The sequence below is a fragment of the Podarcis vaucheri genome (genome assembly GCF_965113315.1).
Source record: "Podarcis vaucheri genome assembly, chromosome: 3".
NCBI lineage: Eukaryota > Metazoa > Chordata > Lepidosauria > Squamata > Lacertidae > Podarcis > Podarcis vaucheri.
In genome coordinates, this window is record NC_138761.1 from 92,167,895 (window position 1) to 92,193,546 (window position 25,652).

The following is a 25,652-nucleotide window of genomic DNA, read 5'->3' on the forward strand; positions in this document are numbered from 1 at the left end:
CTAAGAGCATAGAATCATAACATCACTTAACCCTTCTTTTTAAAAGCCATACTTTGAATTCTGTCAAACGTCTGTACTTCAGAAACATGACACCACGTGGAAGTTCCATAGCCTCTCTACTCTTCTATATGCTCTCCGATAAGTATTTCAGGAAGTATGCCATATTTCCGAAGTTCATTAAATTTCAACTGGGTACATCGTTTGGAGTTTATAGTCACATTAACTGTGAGATAATACTTTAAGATCTATTACGTTTGACACTGCCTTTGGAAGGCATTACAAAATGCCTGAGAGTATATGCAAAGAAAGACTATTCTGCACATACTTCTTAAATGTTGTTCCCAATGGATGACTTTTAATACAACACAGTTGCAGTGCATTTAAGTAGCTACAATACTTGATCCTTATGTGTTTGGGTGTCTATGTAAAAGTGCTGTATGCTGTAAACATGAATAGCATGTGTGTTTTTGTACCACATACTGTTTTCTCCATATATGCTAACTTCTCACAAAGCACATAGATAGCATGACAGTTTGCCTTTCAGGTACGTGTCTTTTTTGCTCACTATGCGGTCATCTACTATTTTATCTTCCACTAACCCTCTTGATGTATGCAGAGCATAGACTTTTGGTTTACCGATGCATGTTGTGTTTCAATCTTTTATCACACCGTGTGCTGTTGAATCACTGACATCACTTCTGCATTGAACTGCTAACATTCACAGTTTGGGTGGAACTCTGGTAAGTAAGTGACTTTATATTGTACATCTATCATATTAAAATTCAAAGTTTTAATCATTTACCATTCATAAAATGCTGACAATTCTTATTTTTATACTCACTTTTAGGAGGATAAAGTCATAGCTGGCATTATTGATCAAACAACTGGAGAGATGTTTTCAGTCTTGCAATCAATTTATAAAGGCCTCATTGACTATGACACTGGAATTCAGTTACTTCAGAGCCAGCTCATTTTATCAGATATAATTTCACCAGCCCTGGGAAGAAGTTTTGACCTTGAAGAAGCCAAAGCCCATGAACTTGTCGATGACCAAGCTGTATTGCAACTACAAGGTTTACAGAATGCTAAGATGGTCATTTCAGGATTGCAATCAGCAGCACTCCCAGTTGTAGCTGCTTTCGAACAGGGTTTAATTTCAGAACCTCTTGCTATTAAAATTCTTGAGATTCAGCTTTCCAGAGGACACCTAATGATACCAGCCACGGGAGAACAGCTGACTTTGCACAGAGCTTTTCAGAAGAATCTGATCTCTGCAGCATTATACACTAAACTCCTGGAAAGACGTGACATGAGCAAAGACCTTATTGACCCCAACACTGCAGAGAAGATAACCCTTGAGGAATTGCTTGAAAGAACTGTAGTACATAGAGAAACAGGCTTGAGGCTCTTGCCTGTGACCCCTCAAGAAAGAGGCAAAATAACACTAAAATGTGGAAGGAAGATAACTATTTTGAGAGCAGCTCATGAAGGACTCATAGAGAAGGAGACCATGTTCAGGCTATTAGGTGCCCAGCTGCTTTCTGGCGGCATAATTCATCCTGATACAGGACACAGAATGACTGTTGAAGAAGCAATGAGAGAAGGGGTTATTGACCAGGATGCTGCTTGTGCTATTTTGACTCATCAGCTTCAGACAGGTGGGATCTTGTGTCAAAATTCATCAAAACGTTTGTCTGTAGATGAAGCTGTGCAGTGCAACCTGATCTCTTCTAGTAGTGCCTTGCTGGTACTACAGGCACAACGAGGCTTCATTGGACTCATCTGGCCACATAGTGGGGAAATATTTCCTGTATCTACATCTTTGCATCAAGGCATGATCACTAATGAGCAGGCCTGCAAAATTCTAAAGGGGCGGCAAAAAATAGCAGCACTCTATATTCCAGAAACTTGTGAAGTGATCAGCCTGGATGACGCAGCCCAGCAGGGAGTCATAGAAAGCAACACTTCATCAATTTTGAATAGTGTTACCCTACCTGATGAAATGCCTAATGTGGAAGATATACCATTGCCTTTGAAAAAAGCGGCAAGATGGCTCTCGTCTTGTGAACTCCAGGCATCCAACCAACATGCTGATGGAAAGGATGTAAACACTTCTGACACCAGTGAGCCCATACCTTGCCACTCGGAACAAACTCAAAAGCTATTCATGTCTTACCTAATGATAAATAGTTGTATGGATGCAAACACCGGACAGAGGCTTTTGTTGCATTGTGGTGACTTAAATGAAACAGTCAGCCTGTTAATGGGTGGCAGTCGTTCTGAAAATAATACAAATGAGACTGAGGGGCAATTGTGTTTAAACACAAAAGCACAACATATTGAGCAACAGCCCAAAGGGGCAATGTTTAGTGATATCACTAGCAATGTTTCAGAACAAGATACAAGTATTCAAAATATATCCAGCAGCAATAAGAGGGAGGCATTTTGTAAAGATCACCAGAAGGACATAGTCTCAGGGAGAAATGGTTTTCATATTGTGGCTCGTGCTTCAGAGCAGTCAGAATGTGTCACGAATAGATCTGGAAAGGAAATCAATCCAGGTCAAAATCTTGAAAAAGAAAATGCACTTGGAAGTTTACTGAAACTTCCAGAACAAATGCCAGTGGAAGTGTATGAAAATTTAACTGACCAAGCAAACGCTGAAAATGCTGAAATGAAAACATCTGTTTCAAACTGTTCACAAGGACACCTTCCTCCAATAGTAAATGAAGATAACATTTGCATAGTAGAGGGGGAGAACATTAAGGGGAGTGAAAACGACTCCCCAGGCATCTTCAGTAGTGTTTTGGATGCAAATTATTCTTCAGCTATTAGGAAAGATGAGAAAGCTCAAGCAAGCACTAACGTTTCACATCTCATGGACAACAGCCTGCAAAAATGCATGCCTCAGGTTTTGCAGATTGAAGAAGGCATTATGCTAATGAAGAACAATGAGGTGAAAGATGAGGTAAAAGATGACTTTCAGGATAGTTTATACACTAGTATAGAACCTGACCAAAAATGTTTAAATGAACGCACTAAGAAAGAATTAGAGACTTGTAATGAGAGTGGAGTATTGCAAGCGGAAACAAATGTCACCCCAATATTGCATAACGATGATAGGAATGGCAAGTTGCCATTAGAAGACCACTCCATAATGCATGGTGCATGTCTTCATATGAATGATAGGCCACCACGAGAAGACATTACAGATAGCTATGGCAATTCACAATTGGAAGACCATGCTAATAAATTTGCTGGCTGTCTATTGGAAAACTACACCAGCATACAAGATGCATTACCATTGGAAACTAGAGTGCATACACATGGCAGTCAGTTACTGGAAGATTGCACCAATAACTATAGCATGTCAGCCCTAGAAAATACTTCTAATGGTGATTCCCTCCTGGAAGACACTGCAAATTTGATCCATGGATTATTACAGGAAGAACAGACTGAAAGTGGGCAACCTGTAGAAAATCAGATGAATATCAGTGATGGAGAACAACCCATAGATAAGGCTAATATATGTAGTGTATCTTTGCTTTATGACCATACCAGTTCTGATGGCATTGCACTGTTGGAATATCATACTGTAGATAAATATATTGGACCAATTCAGAGAAACGGTGCTATTACTCATGCTGGATGTCCACTCAAGGATTCCATTGATACAAATGCTGGGCTCCCAGTAGAAGGCACTACTGACACTCTTGATGGATCATCCATTAAAATCAATACTGATAGTGAGTCCACATCACCTCTGGAAGTCAGTGCTAGTATGAAGCATGATGAACCACCTGTGAATGACAGCAAGTCAACATTTGAATGTGGCTCGCTAGTTCTGGAAGGCAAGCAATCTGAGCTGTTGCATAAAAGAGAACATAGTACTCAGTCAGAAGATCCTTGTGATCCAACTCAACATAAAGATCGCAGTGAAACCTGTGATGCTCCACAAATTGATCATAACAATGGTACAGTTTGTAGCTCAGACAGAATAAACAAAGGTGACTCCTCTGTTGTTAAAGAAGATGCTACTCCAGAGCTCGTCCACAGTGCAGTAGCCATCAATGGAGTAGCAGACGAGTTGCAAGAAAAAGCAAAATCTTCCACGGGCAACCTAAGTAAGGAAGAAGAATGCATTCTGTGCTTTAGTGAAACAAGTGACTCTGATACACTTGAAATTATAAATATGGCAGCATTCAATGCAAGGCTACTAGGCACAATTCTAGAAGACAAAGCAGAAAGCAGTAGAGATATAGAAAATAATGGTCAGAAAAAAGAAAGGGAAGAAAGTAAAGAGATTGACAGCTCCCTGGAAAAGTTAGATGAAGCTAAAATGCAAAGGGGTGAGCACAAGGGCATTAAAACGAAAGAAGATGACTCTGAGAGTGAACATGAAAGCATATGTATGGATAATGACAGTGATGATGATGGCAGTGGCAATAGTGATGAGAATGGCAGTAGCGATAATGGTGATAGTGACAGTGGGGATGATTTTGAAGGTTATGATTATGTGGATTTTGATTATGATACTTACGAAGAGACAGATTATGAAGATGAAGAGGTATTGGAAATGCATTACTCTCAGTGCCATGATAAAAACATTGGGGTCCGGGTGTCTGCACTTTCAGAGGCAACAGGAAACAATGGTTTACGGTGCCCTGAAAGCTACAGTGCTGATGAATATCAAAATTTAGCTGATGTTGTTAAAGAAAACATTCAGGACCTACCATGTAAAAGTAAAGAGGGAAGCCAGCAAGAAACAGAACAGGCTTCTGACCCTTTCATGCAAGACAACCTTGCATTACAGAACAGTCAAACCTCCCAATTAAGCGTAAACAATGGTGCAACATCAGAAGGCGCAATTGGAACAGAAAATATTAGTGCCAAGTCTGATATACCTTCTCAAAGAAACTTACATGCTGAACACAGGGAAGCTAAAATTACTGATGATATATCAATGCCATGTTTGAATTGTGAGAAAAGACAAGAAGTAGATAATGGAAAACAAGCATCTACCAGTATGCCACATAGTCAAGTAGAAATTGGTGCGCTGAAACAATATAAAAATGGAGTGTGCCTTCTGAAGGAAGATCATATCCAGGAATCAAGTGGAAGCCTTAGGGAGCCTTATTCATCAGTTATTAAAAATGGTTATGAAATTACTGCCTCATATGATGAAAAAATAAGTATTGCTCAAACTTCAAATAAGCCCACATTGGTTACAGACTCCAATGACATTGCTAAAGATGAATCAGTGCACTGTGTAGAGGGGTTTGACCTCTCTACTTATTTAAAGCAAAGTGCGAAAGATATAATGGCCAAGGATATCTTAGCAATGAGAGAGAATGGTTCATCTTACCTAAAGGAAGGTGAAAGAGACAGTGAAGAGAATAGAGAGGAACTAGTGGTATCAGGAAGTGGAAACTGCGAGGGAAAACAGCACCTAAAAGAATTGCACCCCAAACAACAGCTGTTTCCTGCATCAGTTGTATCAGAACCTACAAGAGATAAAGTTAGTAAAGAGGCTAGTGCTCATTCCAAGGTGTATCATAATGAAAGCTACAAATGTGATTTCAACAATATGGAGCGTGTTGAAGCTATTGGAAAAGTAGGGAGCAAGGCTGATGAAACAGCTTCTGGAGAAGATACATGTGTAATTGGATCTTCTTCTAGTACTTTAGACACCAGAGATAGCCAGAATAGCTATGAGCAGAAAGCACATGAAGCAGAGGTCACTCAAAACAGTAGTTTGGGGAAGCCTACGGAAGATGACATTCTAGACCATGAGCCTACTTTCTCTCAAAATGGCATCCAGATAAAAATGCAACAATCACTAAAAGATGTGATGCTTTCTAATTCTGCCCCAGTCAATGATCAGGAAGTTGTTTTTCCTGAAGTGCCTCCCACATTACCTGAAAGCTTAACGAAAATACTTAAAGGAAAAATAAAAGATGTTTACTGCAAGCAGGAAGAGGAACCTTTAAGTTATATTGGCACAAAAGCTTTAATGCAAAATTTACTTAAAATGGTTGATAGCACACACTGGAAAAACGAGGACCCTACCAAATCTGCTGTCCAACATACAAGTGAGGATACTAGAAGTGCCTCAGTGGCTGCTTCGTTGTGCATACATGCAAACGAACCTAATTCTACCCCACCTATTTGGCTTGATAATAGAAGTCCTGATCTCCTCCTCGATATACTGAAACAAGACCATTGCAGTCAAAGAAATGAGAACACCTGTGAGACAAGGGACATGAAGGCCCAGGCAGAAAGAGAACAGGAGAAAAACGCTTCTCAGAATGACCATGCGTTTCCCATCTCAAGAGAAACTACAAGTTCATCAGGATTAAAAGCAGAAACTGCTGGAGAGAGTACTGAAGCATTCAGTAAGGCTCTTGGTTTGAAAGGATACCCTCAGCCCGAGAAGCCATACCAGCAACCAAAAAGCTTCTCTGAAACCTTGGAAACAGAGGACTCTGGACCAAGACCTGATTCAAAGAGCATGGTGAGTAGCAACTTACAATTTTTGTCTTAAGTAAAGACACGTAAAACAAATGAAAAATTTATTTAGTTCATTTTGGTGCTTGTGCTTGTTAGCTTAATCAAAACATGGCACCTATATTACCAGTATGCACTGAATCACCTATCACAAGGAATTGAATGTCCTCTGGTTAACATCATAGTAGAATCACAGATGAACATTTAAATTGCATCTCTAGGCATATTTTTTTAAAGAAACACACACCATCCTTTTTGTTTTTAAAAGTGTTTTTCTGCTACTGTGTTGATAAGTTCTAGTTATACTAAAATGACAATAATATTTTCAGAAGCAATGCTCTTGGTACTTGGAGAATATGAGGAGACATTTGACAGTGGTTCAAGATATGAAATTTCTCTTGGATGACCTGCAGCCCATCAGTAATGACCTGGAAGACCTAAAAATACAACTTGAGCAGTTAGAGGTAAGCTTCTTATCTGTAGAGAGAAAGCGAGGTTAAATAGTGAGGTCAGGTGTCATTAGTACTAAGTCTCTTTATGTGCTGATCTTCCATGCAAAATAATATATTCAAGGTAGCTCATAAGACCCTCAAAACACAAGTCATCAGAATAAGAGTATAGTTAAATATGTATTATCTTTCATAAATATGCTAAATCTATTTGACAAATCATAAAAAATATACTTAACATTAGCCAGTGATCATCACCCCACATTTCTCTCACCGAAAGGCACAGAAATGTGCACCCATTTGTCATCTAATACAAATCAATGGAACGGCACACTCTTGAGTCCTTTCCCCACCGATCCCATTTACGGGCTTGGGCTACACATTACACTCTCTCCATGGGTGATTCTCTCTCTATGGTGCATGCATTTTGTAGTCCATTCCTGCTAATTTGTAGGAGGAAGAGAGAAGAGAGCATGATGAGCCTGGCCACAATGTCTAAAGTTAAGGTATCCCTGGATAGATGGATGCTGAGATGAAGGAAAGGGGTGGTGCAGCAGTGGTTGGAGGAAGAGCTATTGCCATAGTATGGAAAATGATATGAGCAGTGTGGCAGGTGAGTGGGGAATGAGAGATAGCAAAATAAAGAGATGTGTATCTTGGGTTCTAGGGTTAATTTATCTCATTTGTGTGGCCATTTCCCAAGGTTCCCAGGGCAATTTTAGGTGGGGTGACCCCATTTTATTCTTGCATCAGCCCTGTGAGGTGGCTAGTGACTTGTTGAGTGCCCATGAACAGCATGGCTGGGTGGGGATTTCAGGTCTCCCAGCCATCTCTAGGACTAATGGTGCTTCTCCCTAAAATGCAGAAGTTTCTTTTTCTGTCTTGCACGCAGTGCTACTAGTTTTAGGCAAGACCTTAATGCACCTCATCTGTATTTATTTTTTTGTAGTCATTTGAATCAGGGCTTGCTGGCTTTGCTGTTACTCTACGAAAAGATATGAAGTTAGCAGAAGAGTTTCTAAAATTTCAGCACAAGGATGTTCCCAGAGCACAGCTTGTGGATCTAAAAGAAAGCTATGAATGTTTGGAGAAGGATTTCTTTGGGGTCTGCGAAATGTCTTCAAATCGAGCAAAGCAAATAGTCTTGGCAGTAGACTCTGAAATGGTAGGTTCATAGCCCACATCTATTTTACTTCTATAGATTTTTAACCTATCCAACTCCAAACATAGATTTAGTTCAACCATTTTAAACAAAACCAAGTGTAAAATGCAAATAAGTATTGTAAAATGGTTTTGCATACGTGGTGACAAATTTATTGCCTGATACTAGCTAGCTGGAACCCATGCTCTAAAAGTTTGTTCACAATGAATGATCACTTGCAGCACAATCCTGTGCGTGCCTTCTGTGTTCATTAGGGCTTATTTGTAGGAAAGTGTGTGTAGGATTGCAGATGCATTCCTTCTGAATCACAGTGAATACAAAAACTTGTGCATCCTTTGATTACTTGAACATAAAATGATGATGATGTGCATGTGTGATTCAGTGATCATAGATCAGCACCGCAGGCAAGAGCTTTCTCAAACAATTCATTTTAATGTTTTCATGTTCAGTTGTGTATCCATTGATTGTGGTGGTGGTAGTAGTAGTAGTAGACTTATAACCCACCCTGCACTAAATGGTCTCAGAGCACATTACAAAAATACCAACCTAAATTGATAAGCGTGTGTACATGAATTTGTTCTTAGTCTCAATATTTAGTGAGTTTTGAAAGAAAAGGAGTTCCATTATTGTGAAATGGTAACTGGGATTGGAAAGAATTTGCTCTCTCCTAAAGAATTTTTGTTAGATAAGTGATATAAACCCTTTTGCCCCTTGTTGGAGTGTCAGAATTAAATAGACTTTGCATATGCAAATGGTATCATCAGCAAAGTGTTCTTGTAGATCTAAAATATGCCACGTATATAGTGGGAAAAGTATCTCCTTATTTTTCCAATTATGTCAGTAGCTTTGTTTCACTGTCATCTAACTGAAATCTTTTGGTTTGGTTTTCATTTTAGTTTGGTTTAGGTCTGTTGTCGGACAAATATCTTATTTGAACTTCTTTTCTAGGCTAAACTTTCAGTGCTTCATCAGAAACATCTAGTCAAGCTTCAGGAGTTTACAGGTTGGATTGAGGAGAAGAGTGAAATAATGAATAATCTCAAAGTGGATACAAGTGATATAGAAGATGTGAAGCAAAGGTTTCAGTTAATCAAGGCATGTATCACTTGGTGCCTAATCTGTCAGTGACTGTTAACTTCTAGATATGATGTTTTGTAGGTGATCTCCACTCTGATTCAGTACTAGTTACCGATAACCTACATGTTCAAAAGAAGTGATAGTTTGGGTGATTATTGCTAGTTCGGATAGGCAGTCAGGATTTCTGCAAGTAACACTCATATAGTTTTAACAGAATGGTTACATAAGCTCTAAATATCAATAGTAGAAAGTAATTCTTCCTTGAGGTTGGTGCTAGGCTCAACATCAGAAAATGCTGTCAGTAAGTTTATGATTTAACTCATTATCAGTCACATATTTTGCACATATGGCCACCAAGACTGTAGCAAACACAGCCTCAGTGTAATTCCCTTCAGTGCAATGATCAAAAATAAATGGTGGTTTCAGCAGAAGACTTGAACAACAACTTCTGCTGACACAATGGAGTTTTCCTCCTCTGCTCCCCAACATTACACTTACCATTATGTAGATCTGATGTTGCGAGTCAATGAATTTGAGGAAGGCTCAACAAACCTAAACGTCTAGTAGTATTCTTTAATAGACTCTGGATTATGAACTGATAGAGTGAATTCCATATCAGATATTTGAATTATTTAAAAAAACCAGTGAGTGAGCTTAACCTTTTATCAAATGATAGGGCAGGCTTCCTCAATCTGGTGGCCTCTAGATGATTTGTAACAATTCCTATTGGCCCATAACCATGCTGACTGAGGCTTATGGAAGCTGCATGCCAAAACATCTTGAGAGAACCAGGTTGGGAAAAGCTGTTACAGGGGTTTTTTATGCTAACTATTTTTATTACTTAATTTGCAGGACCTGGAAAAAGAGTTTGAATGTACAAAAATGCAGTTGGAATCCACAGCACTTGATATTCAGTTCTTCATTTCTGAGCATGCCCAAGATCTTTCCCCAAACCAGAGCAAGCAGCTCTTGAGGCACTTGAATACCACACAGAAGCGCTTCCAGGAAATGCAAGAGACAATAAGATCCCAAGTCGACCATTTTGAAACTCTCTTACAGACAGAACAAGTTCTTGTTGACCAGAAGGTTTGCTTCTGTGTGTGATTGTGTGCTTAGCATGACACCGAACCCAAGTGGAGACGTGAAAAAATGTTGAAGTGCAGAAACTGTACTCTAGCTGAGATCGAAAGCAAAAGAATACAGTGTGCCTATCCTTCAGAATTCTAGAAGCACATGATAAATGTTTGAGGGACCAGTTGTGTGCTTCCTTCAACAGCAAGTTTTGTTTCAACAGCAATATATAGAAATGATAAAATGCTTTACCCAACAGTGGGTAATGATTTGACTTTGACTTTAAAGCTGAGTCATAAAGCTGAGGTAGCAGACCTAGGACTGCATGTTAGACTTTGGGTATCTGTTGAAGAAGGATGCTTTGTCATCTAGTCTGTGCCAGGAAGCAACAATGGATGCTTCTGTGATTTGGGGAAATCACTCTGCGACTTGTGTGCTGCCCTTTTGTGGGTGAAATAGCCACAGGTGCTTGTTCTGCGTCTCGAGGACCTTCTAAGAGGTCTGATCACTCTAGCACTGGTGTGGGGAACCTTTGGCCTCCAGATATTGATGAACTAAAACTGCTGGAGTTCAGCAACATCTGGAGGGCCAAAGGTTCCCTACATCTGCTCTAGTGTATGGAAGATAATATACTCAAGAGCATTGGGAATTTGTTAGCAGTAGGGAATAACAGGGAAAAAGAAAGAAGCAGAGTTCTACAGTAAGAGCTGTTTGACAGTGGAACAAACGCCCTCGAGAGGTTGTGGACTCTCCTTCCTTGGAGGTTTTTAAACAGAGGTTGATTGGCTATCTGTCCTGGACACTTCAGTTGAGATTCCTGCATTGCAGGGGGTTGGACTAGATGACCCTTGGGGTCCCTCTATGATTATTAGTCTGCAAGCACCAAACAAGATTAACTTTGAAGGACAATTTCTTTTTTAATCAGTTGAGGGAGATGGGAGAGTCTTCAGCCCAGGAAATGCAGGATTTTAAAAATATGCTTAATAGGGATGAAAGTACCGTTAAGAACAATGAGTGCCATTGCATGTCTGCTTCTGTATTGCTTAAAACACAACAGCATTTTATATGCGGGTAATATTACATGTACCAACTGATCTAACACATAGTTTTCGACTAACCTTTGTTTTGCCATCCCCTTTTCAGAATTAATACCTGTCTGTTACAGGTTTCAAGCCATTCAGAGATTTGGATTTTCACACGCATAATGCATGGCCAGACTTCTGCTGGGCGGTTCCATCCAAAACCTGGTCTCTTTACTTACAGCATTTGTGAGGTTTATCTCATACCTTCTATATTCAGCTTCTTTAAACTGTGTGCAGCTGCTATCATGTTTACAGCATACTCTCAGAAATAGTGTCTGATGAAAGCTTTGAAATTTGGTTGTTTGAACATTAACCTCTACGAGAGCCTCTGAGCATTTCTATTCAGGTTTCTTCTTATTCTAAATTAGGACTTGGCAGACCAGCACCAGGATTTCACAGAAAAATTACAGGATATATGTGACCTTCTCACACAGACGGAAAACCAGCTCATCGGCCACAAAGAAGCACTTGCTATTGAAGATACCAAGGCAGAGTTGCAGCAATACCAGATCAAACAAGAGGTACAATGCTTGACTAATCGGCAGCAGCACAGCCAGGCTGCAATCCTTACAATCACATTGGAGTTACACATTGGAGCAAAAATCTCCCAAGTGGCTCACAAAAAAACATTAATTAAAACATACTGACGAAATCAAACTTTAAAAACAAATTGACACCAAATTTATCAAAATATAGTCAGCAGCTTTAAAACAAGTATGCATGGATTGCCGTTTTTTTAAACCTTTGTGTCTGTTTCTATATATTTTATTAACTGCTTTAAGTGAATCCTTTTTGGAGCGGAAGGATGTGAAACAGTTTTGGTGTATTAAAAAAGAATACTTTAAAAACGTAAACAAGTAGTTCAGTCAATATTCTCAGCCTCTGTAAAGAAGTACCTCTTTGCGTTTGGCTTCCAAATGCTCCAATGCATGCAGTTTTGTGTTTATGCCAGTAAACAGTTCAGGCGAATGCTCACTGCTTAAGTGATACAAGGAGCTAAGTCAGTTGATTTGTTTAGTTATTTACTTATTTATTTGGAATTATTTTTTGCCCTCTCAGTTAAACAACCATCACTGCAAGCTTCCAAGTGATTGAAATAACAATTCCTTACACAACCCATCAGCTTCATGTCCCTTGGATGGAGTCAGAGTGTGCTTCCTTTCTGACCTGAAGTTCCTGGATAATTAGCAGTTGGAGCCAAGTTTTCTTTCTTGCAGGGAGAGGGAGAAGCAAATGCCCCACAGCTGCCCCATTTCAGGCTTTTGCATAATGTCAGGGTGGACTTCCCTTGTGGTGGTGTCCCTTCTGTGGCGGGGGACAGGGGGAGAGAGAGGCAGGAGATGAAGCCTTCCAGAAGCCCTTTGTTCCCTAGTCAGTGGCAAAGGCCAGAGTGTGTTTACCTTGACTTCCCAGGGCATCTTGTGATGACGTGAGCCATGCAGTTAGCTGTAATGCATGTGTCAATTTGACCGGTCCATTAGATTTCTAAAACATGCAGAGAATTGTGTATACAGTGGTACCTTGGGTTACATACGCTTCAGGTTACAGACTCTGCTAACCCAGAAATAGTACCTCAGGTTAAGAACTTTGCTTCAGGATAAGAACAGAAATCGTGCTCCGGCAGCGTGGCGGCAGCAGGAGGCCCCATTAGCTAAAGTGGTGCTTCAGGTTAAGAACAGTTTCAGGTTAAGAACGGATCTCCGGAACGAATTAAATACTTAACCCGGGGTACCACTGTATTAGCTTTTTGCAGTGCAAGATGTTAGTACAGTGGTGCCCCGCAAGACGAATGCCTCGCAAGACAGAAAACCCACTAGACGAAAGGGTTTTCCGTTTTTGAGCTGCTTCGCAAGACAATTTTCCCTATGGGCTTGCTTTGCAAGACGAAAACGTCTTGTGAGTGTTCCGATTTTTCCCCGCTCCCCCTCCCTTTTTCTAAGTTGCTAATAGCCCTTTAGCCGCTAATCCGCTAAGCCTTTAATAGCCGCTAATAGTGCTAATCCGCTAATAGGGTTGCTTCGCAAGACGAAAAAACCGCTAGACGAAGAGACTCAAGGAACGGATTAATTTCGTCTTGCGAGGCACCACTGTAAACAAAATTATTTTTGAATAATTCCAAAAGGTTAAACTTGCTAGCTTGTGCTGTGGCGGCAGGGCCATCTGGTATGCTTGGCTGCTGGAGGCAAAGGACAAGATAGCAAACATAAACACACACACACACACCCCATTCCATGTACAGATGCCAACCAGATTAGCAGTTGAATCTTACTTCAACTGTGCCAGTGAGATGGCATCCTCCTATTAGAGGTTACCGCTCACACACTTGCACTGCGCTTTTCTGCTAGTGTAGTGGCACCTCGGTAAAACGACTTCTTACAGTTTGTAGCAGAGTTTTCCCTGGAGGCAGAGGACAAGAACAGGAGTCATACTCAAATTCACAGTCAAGAGCTTTTTATTGCTTGACTGGTTGCACAAGCATTTCTGTTACTATTATATACAAGCTATTTACATTCTTTCTTTATCTCTCCAGCACGGTATAATCTCAGCCCAGTAATTAACAATCCCGACACAGCAAAACTCACAGTATCAGCAGCACTCATTGTCTTACTTCCAACCTTATTGTCAACTTGCGTGCTGAGTTTGTGTGTGTGTGTGTGTGTGTGTGTGTGTGTGTGTGTCTGTCTGCTTTTGTCATGCTGAAAATGCAGTTTGCAACTTCCTCCCTTTATTTGCACCTCCAGCTGATACCAGTCAAGCCTAGAGTGCCACTCCTACACACTAAATTCTGGAACCCTCTTTAAAGCTTCCAGGAACCTTTATCTGTTTCTTTAAGAATGTTTTCCTAACATCTCCACCATACCTTAGGTCAGCAGGCTAGCTTGGGGATACAGGGCAGGCCCTGTGGCACATGCTACCTTGTCCTCCCACAGAGGGGGATTGCCCGAGTGGATCAAATGGAATGATACTGTGTAATATGAAAACTCTACCCTCTGTATCTGCTGCTTGAAGCGACTGCCTCACATTGCCTCATGGTAGGGTTGGCCCCTGAGTGGTGGGTCAGTTAGCCTCTAATTGTCAGGGAAGAAATTGTGTTTCAGGAAGTTCCACTCTTTTCCAGTATGGAGCAGAGGTCTCGATCTCAGTCTTGTAGAAATTTAGCAATTGTTACTCTCTTGTTGCCATTTTTATGAAATGTGAAGGCAAATCCAGCATGTACCTTAGAAAAGGGGCTTTCGAAGTGAAAAAATAAATGGATAACTCTTCCTTCTGATTTTTTTATTGTTGATTCCCCACCCCCCTTTCCAGGAGCTACAGAAAGATATGCAAGCAAATACACAGGCACTGGCAGAAATTGTGAAAAATACGGAGATGTTTTTGAAAGAAAATGGAGAAAAGCTGCGACAAGAAGACAAGACTGCTCTTGAAAAGAAGCTTAATGAAGCCAAGACCAAGTGTTTGCTGCTTAGCCAGAAAGCAGAGGAGTCCAGGAAACAGCTGGATAAAGCCGTGACAACAGCTATTAAGCAAGAAACAGAAAAGGTTCTTTGGCAACCCTTTAATATTTATTTAAAAATGGCTCATTGCTATAATTTTTCCTTGCATGTGAATGCTGACCATCCCAGACAATGTCTGAATGTCTGACAATGTCTGACAATGTTTGTGAATGTCTGAAAACTCAAGGAATTGATTGTCAGTATTATTATTATTATTATTATTATTATTATTATTATTATTATTATTATTTCACTGTGTGTATTAAATGTAGGGAAATGCATCTATCTATTTTCAGACATTCACCAAATGCATCTGAAATTGTCAGTATTTGCTTCCCAAAAGAAAGGAACATATAGAGCAATTCAGTGTAGCACTCAGGAGATAGTTGCTTCAGCATAAACAGTTCTGCTTGCCAGATGTCCCCCCCCCCCCCCGTATTCTGTTCTGAGGGTTCTCCCAACTGCCCCTAGCCATTTTTTTCCTTTTTCGGGGGCAGAGTGCAGAGAAGGAAAGTCCCATTGCACTAGCTAAAATCCTTGTGCAGACTTTCACTAATGTGAATGTGGCCTGTAAACATCTGGTTCCATAAGTTTTTCCTCCCAAGGGAGGATCCTTTAAACAATAGGAATAATAATTCATTTTAGTTTTTCCTAAGCATACAGAAGTGCAGGCACACTGCATCATTCTGCAGATGTTTGCACATGACCAGTAGGATGAAAAGTCCCACTAATCCCCCCCAAATGTATTAGTATACCCTTGTTTGCAATATCACGAATATCTGCATTTGAACTTTTCATGACTGCGTAAGATTCGAGCTTGAACTATAATTGTGCAGGTTGCAGCTAGAGAACAGCTAGAGGAGAGTAAAAGCACAATAGAGAACCTTCTGGACTGGTTGTCAAAGGTCGACAAGGATGCTGAACATGGGGGCAAGAAAGGCAAGCCATCAATTAAACAGAATGGCAACCATTTCCAAGAAGGAGAGCTGGAAGAGTTGGCTGGAGAAGACGATGAAGTCAATGGCAACTTGATGGAAATCCAACAACAGAATGAAACTCACGTGGATGGACAACGGAAGCCCTCAGAAGATAATCTCAACATGCAGTATCAGAAAGCCAAGGTACTACACATGTATAATACTAATTGCTTTATCAATTCACGCTTGTCCTGGAAAAGAAATGAGGGCTGATACAAACTCACCTCATGTGCCGTGGAGCCAGCATTGCCAGCTGTTGTGGTGGCCTTGAAACGTACAAAGCAAAAGCCAAGTCCACCCCTAGATCTCTGCTTTTCATACCAAGGAATCTCTAGAATGATTTCGTGGGAGGTGATTTCACCACCTCTCCCTGCACTACAAGCCTCAGAGCATATTTATTTCCTAGCTCTTATCTAATGAACCAGTAGAGCATTTTCATCTTTATCTTCTGTGTTGAAAGTGCTCAAAGCTGTGGAAAATAAAGGCAGGCCAAAGTGGGAAGAATTGACAAGCACACCCAAACAGCCCAGCCTTAGCACATCTTACATCCATCGGAATGCCAGTGGCCGCACACAGCTCTCTTTAAGCACAAGGCCTCTCTCAAAAGCCTCAGTGTTATGGGTAGCTCCATGCAGGCACATCCGTGCATAAACGGAACTACCCCTAACATGAAGCCATTGAAGAAGCCTTTGTGTGTGTATTGGGATATTTTAATGCTGGTGATTTGTTCTTGCGACTGGGAAGTAGGAATGTAGTTGGTTGGTACATCTGCAGCACACAGCATTTTGATTTGTTTAATGTTTCTGAACCACCGTTAAGTACATTTCCTAAGAATCGGACACATTACAGATTGCACTGCTAGTTATATATGTACGTTTTGATTCCCTGCCGCTTTCCCCACCCAGGCTCAGCATGAGAAAATTATTTCCCAGCAGCAAGCTGTCATAATAGCTACACAGTCAACCCAAGCCCTGCTTGAGAAGCAAGGACACCATCTTTCTCCAGAGGAAAAGGAGAAGATTCAAAGGAATATGAAGGAACTGAAGGTGCAGTATGAAACTGCCTTAGCGGAGTCGGAGCAGAAGCTGAAGTTGACCCGCTCTTTGCAGGAGGAGCTTGAGAAGTTTGATGCGGACTATGGCGAGTTTGAAAGCTGGCTCCAGCAGGGAGAGCAGGAACTTGATAACCTGGAAACAGGTGCATCTGACTTTAATGGGATTATCATCAAACTGAAAAGGCAGAAGAGTTTTTCGGAAGATGTCATTTCTCACAAAGGGGACTTGCGGTACATCACCATTTCTGGACAGAGAGTATTGGATGCTGCTAAATCGTGTAATAAAAGAGAAGGTGTCAAATACGACAAGGAAGGTATTGATACTTCTTCAACTTACATTGAGGTACAGAATAAGCTGGATAGTGCAGCTGGTCGCTTCAAATCTCTCTACTCTAAGGTAAATTGAGTGTGAATTCATGTGGAATGTGTATCCATGAGATAAACCTTTTAGGTCACTGAATTGTTACAGGAAATTAAAAGCAGAATGCTTTCTGTAGAGGAGGAGCCTGTCTAAGGGTATTTTGTTGCTGCATCTCTCTGTATCTTATGTTTTCCCTGTATCAGGCAAAATGTATAACTGAATTGAGGAAGCAGGATTAGGGTTTAGGTTTCTCCCTTTCACTCTCAGTTTGTGAGTTTCTACAGTCTCTTGTTCCCACTTTTTGTCGTTACTCACTTCATTTTTATCTTACACTTTCTCCGTGAGCTCAGGGTGGCAAGCATAGTCTCCACCCCCACCCAACCCCATTTTATTCTCGCAAGCTGTAAAGTAGGTTAGGCTGTGAGTGAGTGGGACTGGCCCAGGGTCACCCACTGAGCTTCATGGCTAAGCAGGGATTTCAGCCAGATTCTCTCATGTCCTAGGCTGACATTCCCATGCATCACTTGTGAGCATTGACAAACCAATTTACAGCGGAACCAGATATGATCCTAAAATCACATTCAAAACCTGGATATAATCAGGGTTCTCACAGTGAATTTGTGAGCATAACTGCTGTCATGGTAATTAGACTTGGAAGTATTCCTCATCATCCCTAAACCATGTTTAAATCTTGCAGTTCAATTCATTGCATGTTTCTTCAGAAGTAAGTCCCGCTGTGTTTAATGGAACTTGCTCCCTAGTAAGTTTGCTTAGGATTGCAGCTTTAATGTTACTGTACTGGCTTTATTTAATGATATATGGTGGGGGTGGTGTTATGTGAAATACTAAATTGCCCTATTCTGTATATTTTTCTGTATTGCACAATATTTGATCTTCTCAGGGAATCCCATTTGTTTTCTTACCATTTACTCTGAGGCTTTTAAACATGTACTCTGAGACAACTTAGAACCGAATTTGGTCTCTGTAGCTATTTAAACAGCCCCTTTAGTGCGTTAAAAAGAGTATCTTTAAGTGCCTGAACACATGAATACAGAAAGTGGGTGGGAGCAGGGACACACAAACACACACTCCATCCCCAATGTCCTCAGTTGTTGAGCTTTCCTGTGATGTGCTAATAAGCATTCTGCTTAGTAGAATGTACAATGGTGGAGTTTTAGCTAAAATATGAAGCCCAGCACAATGCAGAGCAGTAGTCAAAGTGGTACCTGCTGATGTCTTAGTAGAATGCTAATAAGCATTCTACTCATGTTCACTAGAATTCAAGTAGAACTCTTATAAAGAGTTGAACTCTGATAAAGCAGTGTCCTCAGTTGCATGGAGAGCAGAAGTAGAAGCCCCTGGCACACTTCCTCTGTGCAACGTGGAAGGCTGGGGACTGCAGTAATGTGATGTATGTGAGGACATTGGGGAGTGGGGCTTGTGTGTGCACCCCTGTCCACACTTTTAACAGTCCACATGTTTTGGTGAATGCCTGAACACCCCTAAGGCAGCAGTCTGATTGCTTCAATATGTGCCCAAAGCACAGATCAAAGCTTTGCCACTCAGGTGACATTCTGTGGTGGTGTGGTAAGCAGAAATCTGGGTGATGCCATAAGATTACCATGTAGCCACGGGTTCAGCCCTTGCCATAAATGATAATCTAGAAATCGACTAGAAGTTTCATATGGCTGCCAGACATCAGCAGGTACCACTTTGACTACTGCTCTGCATTGTGCTGGGCTTCATATTTTAGCTAAAACACCACCATTGTACATATGCGGTGATGGAAGAGAGATAAAAACTGAGATACACATTAGCCAACACACAAAATAAATTTATTCTGGAATTCTTATTTTGTTCATTTAACTCAAACTTCTAAAACTTAGGACTTCTCAGGATATACAAACTTCCAGGTTATGATTTTGTCTGCAAATCCTACTTGTCTGGCTTTTCAAATTTGACCACTAGATGGAGCCAATTGCAATAAAAACCTTTCACATGAGTGTCATAAGTTAGTGAGGAGGGAAATTTAAACAACACACGCAACACACACTAAGCCAAACCTTAGCTATGCTTGATGCAGTGCAGCAGGAAAAGGGTTTCGTTTAGGGTGTCAGACAAAGCAGGCTTGTGTGTGGTTTCCATGTTCAGCCGTTACTAGAGCGGTATGAAAAGGCACTGTTATCATTGCATAAATCTATTGCAGTACAAGCTAAGCAGAGTATTTGAATTACCGTTACAAGATGTTTTCAAATTGCCTAAAACTTTTAGCTAGTAATATTATATACAAATGCTTTAAAATATATTTCCATTATTGAATACCGTTTTCTCTCTGTGCACTTCTAGTGCAGTATCCTTGGAAATAACCTCAAAGATCTGGTAGATAAATACCAGAATTATGAGGACACCTCATCTGGGCTTCTGACAGGACTTCAGGCCTCCGAAGAAGCTGTGAATAAACAGTTGTCTGAGGCAGTTGCTGTAGATCCAAAAAATCTCCAGAGACAACTAGAAGAAACCAAGGTAAACCAAGTGGGAAAAAAATCTCCAGAGCTGTTGTATTTCAAGAAAAAGCAGTTTATAGAATAAAGGAAGGCCATGTTCCCCTTTGGTGTATGTGTGTTTCCGGGGGGGGGGGGGGAGGTGTACATTAGTTGAACATGTCAGATTTAGAAAAAAATAATGCTGATTGTTACAAGGGAAACCTGGAAGTGTCCTGTCAATGACTCATTATCTCTTTGACTTCCAACTTGTTCATGGGACCCCAAGTGCTTATTGAACATTGTGGCTATATGTCAGGGATCCCAAACCTTTTTGAGCCTGGGCGCACATTTGGAAAGCTAAGGAACAGTTGTGGGCCAAAACATCCATCTCACATGGTGGGGCGGGGGGACCCACCACTCACGCTCGGATCTGATCCAACCACCACACAAATAAAATGGACAAAAAGTGTAAGCAATCCCCCACGCCCCCCCAAAAAAAACCCTCTCAACAAAATAAATCCCAGTAAATTTAGAAAGGACATTGAAAGGGCAAGTGGCCTCATCAGGGACCAACAGTGTCTGTCTAAGAGAACCAGAAGTAGAATCAGGACAATGTATATGTTTTTACTCCTTTTTATCCTCACCACACCCCTGCAAGGTAGATTATATTGAGAGATAACGAGTGACTCAATATAACCTAGAGCATATCATAGTTTAGTACGGTGCTTTTTTTCTAGACGAAAAGGTGTCAGAACGCACCTCCCTCAGAAGGCCACCCCAGAGCCCAAAGAGGATCTCTTTGGACTTGTGGGGGGTGTCTCCTCATGAGCCAGAGGCTTGTTGAGGATGCTTATCTGAGGTGAGTCTTCCTCGCCTCAGCTGAGCAGCTTAATGAGTCCCTGCCCCCACCTCTCTGGCTCTTATGAGCAATGGGGCTTGCTCAGCTGAGGCTCGGCTTTCCCACATGTTAGCTGGCAGGGGAAGGAGACTCAGCAAAGCACCTCTGTGCCTCCAACTCACCAGGAAACCCTCTCCAGAGCATGAAGCGGATGTCTCCTTTTGGGCTCTGGGGAGAGTCCCCTAATGCGCTAGAGGTGCAGCAGGGCTTTGCTGAGGTTGGTTGGGCTCCTCCGCACTTCCAGGGCCCAGTTGACATGTGCTGGAACAGCGTTCCAGAATGTTCTGACGGGGGAAAGTGTCCTAGTTTAGAAGGGATTTGATCTCAGTCTCCTCGGTCCAAGCCCAGCACGCCTACTCAGAGTCACTGCATCACACTGGCATCAGGGGGGAAAATCACAATTCAAGTACAGTGGTACCTCGATTTACAAACACTTTGGGTTACGGACTCCGCTAATCCAGAAGTAGTACCTCAGGTTAAGAACTTTACCTCAGGATGAGAACAGAAATCGTGCGAGGGCAGCAGCAGGAGGCCCCATTAGCTAAAGTGGTACCTCAGGTTAAGAACGGTTTCAGGTTAAGAATGGACCTCCAGAACCGATTGAGTTCTTAACCAGAGGTACCACTGTATTTGTGTGGAGGGAGGAAACAACAACAACAACACGGACACTTCTTCATAAGAAGTTTTTTTGTTTTGTTTTTTTAAAGATAACTGGATTAAGGTAGATGAAACATTCTCTTTATCTGGAGTTCTTTCTTCCAAATCCTCCTGGTTCCCGACAAATGTTATCTCTTGCGACATAAAGCAGAAGTAGCGCTATAGGCAGAACAGAGAGGGCTCTCCATCTGCAGCCTGCCCACTTTACCACCCCAAAGGCCGACTGACATCACAGACTGCGTTTTTAATAACAAAACTCTCTTCCCATGGATGGGTAACTGCTTTTATGTGACAGGGAAGCTCTGTTTATGGCAGTTGGTTAGGAGAGCCTGGTTTTTTTTTTAATGAAATGCTTATCAGAGTGGTAGCCAAGTTGCAATTTTAATGTATAGCATGAAAATAATAGTCATTGTGTTAGTCCCATTGTAGTAAGCGGGAGCTATGCAAAAAAGGGCAATAAGCAAAATATCTTGGGCTGTAAACTGCGTTTGCTCGTGTCAAGATAAGAAGTGCCTATTTTGGATCAGCTCATGGTTTCATTTAGTGTAGCTTTCTATCATCCCGAATAGCCAACTGGATTCTGCTCAGAAGTTCCCCAGCAGAGCAAGATGTGTATTGTCATCTGTGAGATGTTTAATGGTGTCTGCCAAACCAATCTTACTGTTATTGTAACAGTAGAATTGAAAAATTGTACATTTTTACAGGTGCTTCAGGGGCAGGTGTCCGGTCACCAGGTTGCTGTAGAGAAACTGAAAAAAGCTGCTGAAGTGCTTTTTGACACCAGGGGAGAGTTACTGCCAGACAAAGATGAAATCCAGAATACCCTGGGTAAGATGAGTAACTGTCTTCTCCATTTCCTTCTTCCATTGCTCATATTTGTAGACTGGAGAAGATACTAAGTGGTGGTTGCCTCCTCGCCTCCTACAACTCAGCTATTTTTACCGTTATTATTTTTTAAGGCAAAGGGCATAATTTACTGAATCAGGCGGAGCAGTTGTTTAGCTCTCAGCCCATGAAAATCAGCAGGACTTAGTAGTGCTCAGGTTTGGCTGGGTCATGTCCCTATAAAGTAGCACCAAACCGTACGTGACAGTGACAGGCCCGTGTCTAAATGCAGGTCTGCTGCAGTCGCATGTTACAAATGGAATGAGTGAGCCATTTTCAAGGGCAAAAGGGTGGAGGGGAGATGTGTTGAAGTTGCTTATGTGAGACTCTCAGTAGCTTTCCCATGAGGCACTGATCAGGTTTCCCCCTGCTTAGCTTCAATAGCTTCAGGTGATCCTAGGGCAGCATTGGGGTTCCTGGGCCCTCCAGTTGCCATCAAATTCCAGCTCCCATCAGCCCCACCCAGTGGTCAGGGATGATGGGCATTGTGTTCCAGCAACATTTGGAGGACCACGGGTTCCCCATGTCTGTTCTCCAGTTTGGAGGTGACTGTCGCGTGGATCACAGTGGCCAGGTCAGGGCGAGAGAGGTAAGGAGCCAATTGCTTAGCTTGGCGGAGATGAAAAAATGCCGCCTTTGTTGTAGCTGCAATCTGCGCCTCCATGGAAAGGGAGGTGTCGAAGATTACACCCAAAATCTTAATGGACGGTGCTGGCAATAATTGCCCCCCCGCAAGAGATGGGAATTGCCCCCCCAATCCCATATCGTCCCTTCCCAGCCAAAGGACCTCTGTCTTCGAAGGATTTAACTTCAACCGGCTCCCACCAGCCACAGCTTCCAAACATCTGATCAATGTGTCTGGGGCCGAGTCAGGATGGCCATCCATCAACAGATAGAGTTGGGTGTCATCAGCATACTGATGGCAGCCCAGCCCAAAACTCTGGGCGAGGGGGCGCATAAAGATGTTGAAAAGCATTGGGGAGAGTATTGCACCCTGAGGCACTCCACACACCAAGGAGTGGCGCGATGACAGTTCCCCCCCCCAAGCGCCACCCTCTGTCCCCGGCCAGAGAGAAACGAGCGCAGCCATTGAAGGACTGTGCCCTGGATCTCCACGTCGGCAAGGCGGTGGTCCAGGAGTTCGTGATCGACCATGTCGAAAGCTGCTGACATATCTAGAAGAATCAGCAGCCCCGACCCGCCTCGATCCAGCTGCCTACGGAGATCATCTGTTAGGGCGACCAGAGCCGTCTCGGTCCCATGACCAGCGCGGAAGCCGGACTGGAATGGATCCAGGGACGATGTTTCATCCAGAAACACACCAAACTGTTCAGCAACCGCTCTCTCAATCACCTTACCCAGGAATGGAAGGTTCAAAACCGGGCAGTAATTGGATAGATCTAAAGGATCTAATGGTGTTTTCTTTAAGAGCGGGCGGACCACTGCCTCCTTCAATTCCCCTGGGAAGCGCTAATCATATGCAAACATTTATAGTTAAGAAGAGTAGTATCACTTTCCAGTTAATCACATCTATATTTCTTTATACAAATATTATTTACCCCTATACCATTTTTTAAAAAATTAAATTAGTTTACTCTCTCTCTCTCTTTCTCTCTCCACACACACACATTAAAAAGTTAAGATCAGAGGCCATCAACTGTCTATTATTCAAAGGCCAGCATAGGCATTAACTGTGCATGTTCATAATTTGTTTTCCTGTTTCAAGCCGGAAAAGAATTAGGGGAAATGACACACAGTTCAGTGATATTTCTACTTGTAATAATAATCAAATATGCTGAAACAGAAACTGTTACCAAGAAGTGCAGAGGTAATGACGGGTTAAACTAAACTTTGGATTCAGGGGTGATCTTGTGGTTTCAGTGAGTTAAAAAGACACACATCCTAAGAGTCTGGAGAAGAGGATATCTGAGCTGATTGAGGTTTCTTTTAAAATTATAACTGTTCTGCCCTAGCAGCCATATGAGATTACTGGAATATGTATAAAGGCCTGCAAGAGAAAGCTGGCTATGCAGTCTTAAGCCTTTAATTCCCTGGTTCCAACCGTCAAGTATGCGAAGTCCATCTGTTTAACATCCTGCTGTTACAAGTTAATGTATTAAAATATTGCAATACCTCTTTTCATACTCATGCCTGGCACTGCTTAACCTGCTAAATTTTTGGTGGTTTGTTTTTCAGTGCTCCGTCTGATATTTTTCTAGCTGCTTTTCTAGCTATTTGTGTTTGATATTTGATGAATAAAGAATGTGTCAAAAAAAAGCAGGAAACCCGACACTACAGAATTTCTGGGGAACCCCCCCCATTTCAGATCCCCTCACCAGCTACACCCGTTCTTCGCTTTGCACCCTTCTGGAGGATAGAAAACAGTATGGGAGTGTGTGTAGAGACTAGCCTATTGTACAAAGACAAAATTTACATTCATTACTCTGCTTGCTTTTGCCTCTGTTACAGCGCACCACTGGCATGTTTTCCCTGGAAGCTTGCCCAGAAAATAATGCTGCCCATAGGCTGAAATGGGTTCCCCATTCCTGCTGTAAAGAATAAAAGCCAGGTTGTATTTACCTGGCTTGGAGATGTAGGGTAGTTCTGAGCAACTGATAGAGTTGTCCCCTTTATGAGATAGTGATATCAGTTGCTAAAATCAATCAGCAGGAAGGACAGATTAAATCCTTCTTTTGTAGAATATTACCCTTTGACTTCGGACCTCAGCAGTCTTTTGGGACATTTGCTTTTTAGATAACCTCTTTCTTTTAGATATTTTGCAATCTGCCTTTTTAAAACCTGTGTCAAGCCATCTGAATCAATTAACTGTTCTATCCAACTGTTTTATCCACAAGGCTGTCTTCTGTGAGCATGCACTTCAGGCATAGAAGGAATCACATGTTCCCAACTCCCTTGTAAAAGGGAATCACGTGTTCCCAACCCTTTGTTGTTCTCAGAGTCAAATATGTCGGACTCCAGTCAGCATACTGATGAAGAATCCATAGTATGCTCTCAGAAAAAAATAACTTTTATCTATGGGTCCCCTATGCTGTGAACTTTTAAGGTTCAGTTTCTAAGGTACAGTTTCACTTGAGAGAACCTCAAGTAGAAAATTCTGCATCCTTCTGGGGCTGCTCAGAGAGCCAAGTATTGTTCGCTACTGTGTGCGGCTTGTGTTAACTGGCCTCTTTCCTATATCGTGTGCTATGCTCTTTGTCACAGCTAGTTATTGGTCATATTGGCTAGCTGTTTGCAAATACTAAATTCTGAAGAATACTCCTTAGGCAAATCTTTAGGTGTGGATTGGGAAAGTTAGTTAGAAGAACTTTTTTGGGGGTGGGGACTGTTCCTTAAGAGGAGAGAGAGTGTGTTATTTCCCATGAGTGTTCCAGAACATGCGGGATACAGGCAGCTACAGGGATTATTTTTAAAAAGTTGAAACCGGGAGGGGGGGGGAGACACCCCCACCACTTTGTCTAGTTGCCTGTCCTGCTC

The 25,652-nt window shown here is 41.8% G+C and overlaps 1 protein-coding gene across 14 annotated transcripts in view; it reads left to right on the forward strand.

Annotated features, from left to right (window-relative positions):
* The window catches only part of DST (dystonin), a 299,556-nt gene that overhangs the window by 171,905 nt on the left and 101,999 nt on the right, over window positions 1-25,652 (forward strand). For 10 of the 14 annotated variants that reach the window (XM_082218116.1, XM_082218117.1, XM_082218118.1 and 7 more), the window contains 6 exons: window positions 11,717-11,869; window positions 14,655-14,888; window positions 15,679-15,963; window positions 16,725-17,270; window positions 19,581-19,757; window positions 21,977-22,100. In XM_082218116.1, coding sequence (XP_082074242.1) covers window positions 11,717-11,869; window positions 14,655-14,888; window positions 15,679-15,963; window positions 16,725-17,270; window positions 19,581-19,757; window positions 21,977-22,100 — 1,519 coding nt within the window. Of the gene's footprint in view, window positions 1-847; window positions 6,515-6,836; window positions 6,972-7,905; window positions 8,122-9,066; window positions 9,214-10,047; window positions 10,282-11,716; window positions 11,870-14,654; window positions 14,889-15,678; window positions 15,964-16,724; window positions 17,271-19,580; window positions 19,758-21,976; window positions 22,101-25,652 lie in introns of all 14 variants that reach the window. The other 4 variants (XM_082218107.1, XM_082218114.1, XM_082218113.1 and 1 more) reach the window with 1 other exon arrangement.